This window comes from Nicotiana sylvestris, chromosome 8, assembly GCF_000393655.2.
Source record: "Nicotiana sylvestris chromosome 8, ASM39365v2, whole genome shotgun sequence".
Classification (NCBI taxonomy): domain Eukaryota; kingdom Viridiplantae; phylum Streptophyta; class Magnoliopsida; order Solanales; family Solanaceae; genus Nicotiana; species Nicotiana sylvestris.
In genome coordinates this window covers 54,714,490-54,724,238 of record NC_091064.1, presented here as the reverse complement: position 1 = coordinate 54,724,238, position 9,749 = coordinate 54,714,490, and the positions used below count along the sequence as shown (strand labels likewise).

General features: G+C 35.6%; 1 protein-coding gene across 1 annotated transcript; it reads right to left on the bottom strand.

Annotated features, from left to right (window-relative positions):
- Positions 1–7,785: 7,785 nt before the first annotated feature.
- On the bottom strand, positions 7,786–9,533 carry LOC104243100 (non-specific lipid-transfer protein 1-like). The gene is made up of 3 exons (XM_009798249.2): positions 9,381–9,533; positions 8,541–8,748; positions 7,786–7,920 (listed from the first exon to the last, which is right to left on the bottom strand). Exons 1-3 carry the CDS (start codon positions 9,502–9,504, stop codon positions 7,908–7,910), a joined length of 345 nt encoding a protein of 114 aa, XP_009796551.1. The 5' UTR covers positions 9,505–9,533; the 3' UTR covers positions 7,786–7,907.
- Positions 9,534–9,749: the final 216 nt, after the last annotated feature.

Genomic DNA, 9,749 nt, shown 5'->3' with positions numbered 1-9,749 from the left:
CTCCGGGACTGATAGGAATGGGACGGATCATAGCACGCAATAGAGGTCGAGACCAATCCGTGCTTTAATACCTTAACGGGGTGGGAATGGTAGATATGGATAAGATGACCGGTGTGCTAATACCACGTGTATCCCTTCTTCTAAGGAGTGTCATACCGGATATCGCATTGATGTGATCCATATTATAAATAAACCTAGGACCCCCCTCATTTTTATAGTATCAAGTATTTGTGGAACTGTAACTCCTTTTCAAAATTAGCCTTTTAATAATTGTGTTCAAACTCTAATGTGTTCAAACTTAAATCCCCACTATTTGAGCCTATATTTTTTTGTCTGCTAATTGTACAAAATTCACAAAACTGTCTGGGTTGGAACCACACTTGTGGATCCTGAGGGGAGCCTAACACCTTCCTCTTAGGATAATTTCAAGCCCTTACCCTATCTCTGGTTATCAAACAAACTTACAAATGAACTCTATAGGTGTCCTAATGCACCTTAAATCATTAGGTGGCGACTCTTCAAATGCAAACCCAGTTCCCAAAAGGAATGAGTTGTCCTACCCTAAAAAGGTCATAAACTCGATTTTTCGATGCAAAGAGGGAAAAAGGGGGCGCGACAGGTATGTGTCGGGTTTGATTTTTGGATTATTTGGGATTGATTTGGAAGGATGATTTTTGTTTTAGAAGCTTAAACAGTAAGAGTTTACCTGAGTTTGACTTTGGTGTAGACGACTCCGAAATGGTATTTTGATGATTCCAATAGCTTCGTAAGGTGATATTGGACTTAGGCGTATGTCCGGATTAGGATTTGGAGGTCCGTAGGTTGATTTGATGTATGTTGATGAAAGTTAAAAATTTGAAGGTTTGGAATGTTCATAAGTTTGACCTAGAGTTGATTTCGTTATCGGAGTTAGATTGTTGTTCCGAGAGTTGGAATAGGTTCTATATGTCATTTGAAACTCGTATGCAAAATTTGAATTCATTCTCAATTGGTTAGTCTTGAATTGGACGCTTCATCCGAAGTTTGAAGTTTATGAACTTAAGAGATTGATGTTGATCGATGATTCATGGTTTTGATGTTATTATATGTGATTTGAGGCCTCAAGTAGGTCAATAATATATTTTGGGACTTGTTGGTATGTTAGGACAGGGTCCTGAGGGGCTCGGGTGAGTTTTGGGGTGATTTCAAACCATTCTTGGCCACTTTTAGTTGCTCGCTATCACGAACTTTTGGAAGCATTCGCGAAGAGCAAATTGCTGTTTGGGCACTGTGATCGCGATCGCGGAAGTCTCTCCGCGATCATGTAGAAGAAATTTCTGTTGTCACATGACTAACTTTGGAAGCATATATCATGCAATCTATAAGGAATTTGGAGATGATCTAAAACTGAAAGTTGTAGCCTTTTGTGTCTAGTTTTAAGAAAAGCAAACTGTTTGTCATTTGGAGTTTCGTATGAAAAGTTATGGCCTTTATACTAAAGGTTGTCTAGCAGAGTTTGGAAAGCTTTTTGGAATTTGTTCATCGCGATCATGGGAACACAGCCGCGATCATGAAGGGTAAAAACTGAGCTGGAAATTTGTTGAATCGTGATCACGAGGTTGGAGACTGCGATCGCGTAGAAGGACCCATGTCAGTGCATTAAAACATCAAATTTCGGGATTTTGAGTTCATTTTCTTCACTTTTTGAGTTCTTGGAGCACAAGTAAGGCGATTTTGGAGGATATAAACACCCAAATCTTGAGGGTAAGTAATTTTATCTTTGTTTCTATTACATATTTTATTTTTCCATGGATTATTACACCTAAAATAAGGATTTCAAGAGAAGAAATTTGGGGGTTTTGTCTAAACTTTCCTAAAGTGAATAATTGAATTTTGAACATCGATTCGGATTCAGATTTGCATGAAATTATTATGGTTGGACACGTAATTGAATGGGTTATCGGATTTTGTGAGTTTTATCGGGTTCTAAGGTGCGGGCCCGGATTTGAATTTTTTTTACTTTGAGTAAATGTGGAAAGACTCGATCTTTATCATTTAGAATTGTTTTCTTAGGCGTTATTTGATGTTTTTGAGTTATTTATCTAGATTTGAGCCGTTTAGAGGATATTTCACACGAGAGGGTCAATTTAGAGTAATAATTTAGTTTCTTTGAAGTAAGTTTCTTGCCTAACTTTGTGTGGGGGAACTACCCCTTAGGATTTGAGTTGTTTGTGCTATTTTTGTAATGTGAAAGTCGTGTACGCGAGGTGATGAGGGCGTACTCGGTCTTATATGTTGAAATTGACGGTTCAGACTCTTAGGCTTCTTTCATGTATTTATTTGAAATTGTTAGCACGTGTTATATTTTTATTTGTCATGTTTACTCTCACATGCTTGATTTAAAGTTGTTGTTACATGTCATATCCCTACTTGTCAAGTTTACTCTTATATGCTTTATTTGGGGTAGTTACCTATTGTTATGTGACCTCCTTTATTATTATGTTACTCTTAATTGAAATTGTTGTTACATGATATCCTTTCATTGTCGGGTTATTCTCATACATGTAGACGTAGTTTCTAGTTCATGCCATCTCTTTCATTGTTAGCTATTTCACACAGTAGAATTTGGAAGTTTGATATCATGGAAATACCTACATTATTGTGTTTCTTCTTAAGCAATTAATTGGAGTTGAAGTTATTAAAAGTCATTAATCTATTTTAATTGAAGTTTTGTTTAAAGGGAGTGTTGATCATTGTTGAGTTACTTTCCCATTTAATTTGTTGTTATTAAGATTCTATTCACATTATGTTTGAGTTATGGGCTATGTGATATGATTATATATTTATCGTTGTTTTGGAAAGATTGTGGCCTATGGGCACTTGTGGTACGAGTTGATATGTCATGTCATTGTGATGGTAGCACATGTGAATTGTGGTGTGGATTGATTGTTGTTATGCGGAGCATAAGGATGGCATCTCACTATTGTTGATTGTGCGGAGTGATACGGGTGGCTATTGTGTCATTGTTCGGGCGGAGTGATAAGGGTGGCTATTATGCGAAGTTATACGGGTGGCTATCAGAGTGATACTGGTGGCTAATGATATTGCCAGGGCGGAGTAATACAGGCGGCTATTAGACAGATAAGAATGGCAATGTCAGGGATGATGTGTGATGGTTGGGGGCTTTATGTTGATGATATTCGTGTGATGGTTTGATTTTCCTTCTGTATGTTATACACCTTACGTGACTTGTTATTTTTATTGAATGATATACTCGATGTCTTTGATATTACTGTTGACTTGGGCTGTAATAGTACCCTCGCACAAGCATACACCGTATCATGCCACTTATACTAGTTCAGGAGTACGAAAACTTGATATTTATTGATCATGCCCATGTATTTTTGTATTATCTGCTTTTATTGTGATATTGAGCCTGTTACCATCCCAGGCAAATTGTGATTGTGAGCTTGTAATCATGCCGGGCAGATTGAGATATTGACACGTGAGTTATTCGTGCGGTGGTGATTAGAAATGTGGGCAAAAGGTGTCGTGAGGATATGACTATGGTTAGACTCGTGGCTTGTGATTATGAGATGAGGTATCTCAGGGCAATTTGCTATGAGACTTGTGTTAAAACGGGGTTTGATTAGTTGATTGTCATTTTTTCCCTTATATGTTATCGCTGATACTTTAACAGTGTTCTTATTACTTTATTATTTATATCATATGTTGATACTTGTTGTCATTTACTAATTTCTATTTATTAGCTTTATACTTTTATAATGCACAAATTATTTTAACTAGTAGGTGTCTTAACTTGTATTCGTTACCACTCCACCGAGGTTAGTCTTGATACTTACTGGGTACCGATCGTGGTATATTCGTACTGCACTTCTTCATATTTTTTTGCAGATTCAGGTATTGGTGATATCGGACTCAGGCAAAGTTAGCTTATAGGTCGTGAGGATTCAAGGTAGAGTTGCTTGGTTGTCGCAGTCCCTTAGAGTCTTTTCTTTTATTGTATTATCAGCTTGATATCCGAACAGTATTGTATTTCAATTTTTGAGATATTCTATGTATTTAGCTAGAGTTCGTTACTCTGTATTAGGTTGTGGTGATTTTTGTCGCGTAGGCTTATTTTACATTTATTTCGGTATTTATATAAATCTCTGATTTTAAAATATCATGGTTAAATTGGCTTAATTCTTGTAAGTAATCGACTTACCTAGTCTTAGAGACTTTGTGTCATCACGATGCCTAAGGCGGGACTTTGGTTTGTGACATTGTCGATGTTGGTATCACAATCTTGATTTACTCTCTGCTCAATGAATTTATCGTCCACAAGGCTAACTGATGATTACTAACTATTCTGATTTCATAAACTCGTCTTTATCTTATTACATATTTTCTTGGAATTAGTATCAAACTAGACAATCATTTTTATTCTAGTAGCAATTCCTTGACTGTGATAACCCAAAAGGTCATCTCTTATTTTAGAAGTTAAATATGTGTTCCGAGGCATAAAAATCTCCTTTTGTCTCTCCTCGATTTGCATGCACAGTTTGAGCATATATACGGAAAGCCCTTATGTGAAAATTTTTAAGAAATAATGAATTTTGGCTTAAAAGATATTTTTTGTTGACTTCGGCCAACTTTTTTTGTAAACGGACCTGGACTCGGGTTCTGACAGTCCCGAAAGGTCTGTAATAAAATATGGGACCTGGGCGTATTCCCAGAATCAAATTACGTGGTCCCTAGCCCGAGAAATAAATTTTTGAAGAAAATTGTTAACTGAAAAATATAATAGTTTATGAAAATTGAATAGTATTGGAACTTGATGGAGTCGGGCCCGTATTTTGGTTGCTGAGCCCGGTACAGGTCCGTTATAATATTTAAACCTTATATTTAAAATTTGGTGAGAAACGGAAGTAATCTAACGTGATTCGGATCTTTGGTTGAAAAAATAGGAAGTTTGAACTATCTTGAATTTTTTTTGAGTTTTGGTGTTAAATGCGTTGTTTAAGATGTTATTTTGGCAATTTGATCGCACGAGCAAGTCCGTATGATATTTTTAGACTTATGTGCATGTTTGGTTTGGAGCCCCGAGGGCTCGGGTGAGTTTTGGATAGGCCAAGAAGTGTTTTGAACCTTAAGGAAAATTTGCTAGTATTGCAGGTTTGCAGACTTCGCATTTGTGAAGTGAATGCAAGCACCATAATTTCGAAGAACTATCGTATTTGCGATGACTGGGCTGGGCAGGGGACTTTCGCATTTGCGAAGTTTATCCTCGCAAATATGACATTAACAGTGATCGCAATTGCGAACATTTAGTCGCATTTGCGAAGGCAGCAGGTCAGGCCAAGCTTCACATTTACGAAGCATTGGTCGTATTTGCGAGTTCGCAATTGCAAACCTATGATCGCAAATGCGATACCTGCAACTTCTAACTTATTTTCTTCAATCTATTCCATTTTGTTTACAAAATTTTTTCACAAAATCAAGGGATTTTCATGAGGGGATTGGGTGTTTTTGGGTAGAATTTAAGAATTTCAAAATTTAGGGATTTAGACCTCAAATTTATGTCGGATTCCAAAACCAATTATATATCTGGGCCCGGGGGTGAATGGATAATCGGATTTTGATCCGAACTTCGAGTTTTGACCAAGCAGGCCTGAGGTCGAGTTTTGACTTTTTGGGAAAAATATTGAAAAACCTAAAATAAAGCATTGGAATTGATTTCTTTAGCATTTATTGATGTTGTTAAGTTAATTATGACTAGATACAAGCGGATTGGAAGTGGAATCGAGTGATAAAACGGTAATTGAGGTTTGATTGTGGCCGTGGAATCGAGGTAAGTGTTGTGGCTAACCTTAGCTTGAGGGATTAGGTATTTTTTTGCCCTATTTGCTACTTGTTAGCTATTTAGTACGACGTATAGGTGTGATGACGAGTATCTATATGTTGTTGTCGGGTCATAGCATACGAGTGAGTTCTATACTTGTAACAGTTGTGTTTCTTTTTACGTATATTTCCTCCTTAAGCTAGTTATTGATCATGTTAACAAGTTTTGCTATGTTGTTTCTGATTTGGACATTGGGGGAGTATTGACTCAAGTTGAGATTTCTATTGTGAAATTAAGTGATGAAACAGAGTTGTTTGATTGTGATTCATTTGCCAGGTTGTTGTTGTTTTTGTTGTTGTTATGGTGAGGAAGAGTGATAAAGCATGAAGGGTGATGTCGTGCACATTAATACTTATGCATATGGTGAGGAAGAGTGATAAAGCACGAAGGGTGATGTCGTGCACATTTTCGTTTATATTGATGCATATGGTGAGGAAGAGAGATAAAGCACGAAGAGTGATGCCGTGCACATTTCTATTATTCATATGGTGAGGAAGAGTGATAAAGCACGAAGGGTGATGTCGTGCACATTTCTATTATTAATTGCATGGTGAGGATTGAGAATAAAAGCACGAAGGGTGATAACGTGCATTTTCTGTTTGCTGTGATTATTTGTTGTTATCGGTCCCAGTGCATTAATTGTTAATTTTCGTAATTACTGTGATTTCTTATTCTGGTAACCCCATAGCATGTTGCCCCTTCCCATTAATTTCTGTTTAGCTTCTATTATTGTTATTCTGTTAGTATGTTATTTAACTGCACAGGTTTATGTTGGTTGTCGTGTCCTAGCCTCGTCACTACTTCGCTGAGGTTAGGCTCGGCACTTACCAGTACATGAGATCGGTTGTACTGATACAGCATTCTGCACTTTCTATGCAGATTTTGGTGACGGACCTCGTGAGTAGAGTTTGGGTGGCTGCTTTCAGTCCACCGGAGACCAAGGTAGTCCTCAGCGTCCGCAAGCCCTAGTGTCCCCTCCTATCTTATTTTATTTTTGTTTTATCTACTTTTGAGACATATGTATATTTCTTTGTTCAGACCATTTTCTCTAGTATTCGTAAACTATTCGTGAGTTGTGACACCAGTTCTGGGTGGATTCTTATTACGGTTTTCGTTATTGGCATAAAGATAATCTTTAAAACTGTGTTCTTCCGCATTTATTTTCGCTGATTTACTTTTGTAAGTTTTAATTGTTAAAAGATAAAAGAAAAATGTGAAATATTTTGTAACGTTGGCTTGCCTAGCGAGTACAATATTAGGGCTATCACGGTCCCGAGGTGGAAAATTCGGGTCGTGACATTGACGCACAAAAATCATATACTTTTCTTTTTATTCTATCTCAAAAAGAACATCATACTTCCTTATTTAGAAACAATTTAACTTTATATTTATCATTTTACCCTTAATAACATCACTTATAGCTATACAAATAGTGAATTCGTTAATGTTATTGTTGTTTTCGTAATCGATATACGTTGGTATCCCAATCCTTAGCTACTAATAATGTTTACTAATACAGTAGTTTTATAGTAGTTACTCCATTTTTACTACTTTTTGCTCAATGAATTCATTGTCAGCATTGCTCAATGAATTCATTAACGGACAAATGTGTGATACTCTTTTCTTTTTATTTTTTCTTAAAAAGAAAGTCATACTTCCTTATTTAGAAATAATTTAATTTTAAATTTATTATTTTATCCTTAATAAAATAATTTATAACTATACAAATTTTTATAGCTTATTTTTAGACCACAAATTTTAAAAAAAATTCTTTATTTTAAGATTTCGTGGATCGGAGAAGTAATTAACAAAAAGGGAGTACTATAGTAGTATATTACTGCATAGTAACGGTACAACAGAGAGGGAGTTTCACGACCCCAGGTTTATTACATAAACGGACCCTCAAGAAAACTATTGCTCAACATATATCTAATATAAGCTGCTCAACATATATCTAATATAAGCAACATATCATGGCCATCTCCTTCACTCGTTGGCATTATTCCTGACACCGTGCTGCTCATTAATAACTGATTCTGAAACAAAAAACATAAAAATAAAAGTCATAAAAAAAGAAAAAAAGATCAGCACCTTTCCTCAGTCAACAGTCCCGCTAGCTATTAATATACAGTCAATTAAAACAAGAGTTCTTATGTGAAGCATTTTCACGGTAACTTTTTCACTCAAATTCAGTTTCCTTATTTTTCTACCCTTTTTATTTTCTTCACATGTACAATCTCAATTTCATAAATCAGCTTTCCCTCTAAAAAGATTTTTTACACTATCAGTATGATTAACCCGTTATGACAAGTTATCAGTATTATTTTATAAACTACTAGTACCCCTACTATCGACAGTAAATAATAGTTATCTTTTAACTTGTATGAAATAATTTACAGTAACACATAAATGTTAAAGCAGCAAAAAAAAAAAAAAATGGAACTACTTACGCATCCATAGATCGATTTGAAGTGAACATGCAAATTCGTTTAAAAATAAAAAGGAATTAACTTATTAACACTCATAGCGTAATAAACTTTTAAGAAGTCAGGTTACGGCCAATTGTAATTAAAAAGTTTACTTAACTTGTAGTAATTGCTTTCTAATAAATTGATATTCCAAATATTTTTTTATAGTTTCAGTGCATAAAACTTACGTATCACAATTGATGGTCTTGGAGACGGGGACATCCATGGCGACACCACACTTAGAAGCAAGAGCCTGAGCAGCATCATCTTTAAGGTTTGTGTAACGGTTGGCTGCTGCCTTAACACAGTTACAAGCTGTCCTTCTGTCATCTGTGGTTGCAGCCATTCTTTTCAAGTTTTTCACCCCACTGCAGCAAGCTGCTCCTGGCTCACCACCTTGTAAAAGATCGACAATCATAAAATAAAATGAAGAATTTAATTGAGGCTTTTAGATAGAGTGGAGAAAAGAAAAAAGATTCAGAAAATGATAAAACAAAATTCACCGGCTTATATATATATCTTAAAAAACAAAACATGAGCTACAGTCAAATAAAATAAGAGTTTATTTTTTTTTATTTTTTAAAGTTTTCGGGTCATGTTTGTTATGAAAAGTTACCATGTTATTGCATAGAACTTAATCAGGTAATACTTGACTAGGTACAACAATTAAAATAGAAAGAAGAAAGACTTTTAGAGCTTATAATCTAAACATGTCATGACATTTGCATGTATGATTATAAAAGAATATCATTAAAGGTAAAATACAAAAATTGAACTTAAAAATTTTGAAGGGGAGCCTTGTGACCCGGAGGTCACGAGTTCGAGCCATGAAAACAACATCTTGCAGTCCTTCCAGAACCCCGCGCATAGCGAAAGCTTAGTGCACCGGGCTGCCCTTAAACTTAAAAGTTTCCTAATATTATAGAAAAAGTGTCCTTTTTTTTAAAACAGAGTGTCGTTGCATAAATGGATCAAAAGTGGTATATGTGTTAGTGCACATAATAATTTTAACTCATAAAATAACATACCTTGAGTAAGATAAGGTACACAAGGAGCCAAAGCAGCGTCCACTTGACCACAAGTGATGGCCTGTGCTGGTTCAGCTATGAACTGAACTAACACAACAATAACTGCTACTGCAACAGCCTTCATTTTCTTTCTTTTTGGGATTTGAGGGGACTTTAGTTATATGTCTTTTATATATATGTGCTAAAATCTCTTTGCTGTTTTTCTTTTTTTATTTGAATGGCCTGTATTTATAGTGGATTGGAGAACGGGAAAAGGTTAAACGGAGGATAAGAATGTGTCAGGATGTTGCAAAATTAGTTATAGTAATTTGTTTTTTCTTTGATTCAATACGCCATATGGTGTGCCTAATTTAGCAAAGATGACGAATT

Excerpts from the sequence above, each read along its gene's own strand:
- LOC104243100 (XM_009798249.2), bottom strand. The coding sequence starts at position 9,504 with ATGAAGGCTGTTGCAGTAGCAGTTATTGTTGTGTTAGTTCAGTTCATA. Across the intron at positions 8,749-9,380 it reads TGTACCTTATCTTACTCAAG|GTGGTGAGCCAGGAGCAGCT; the intron begins GTATGTTATTTT and ends ATCTTTTACAAG.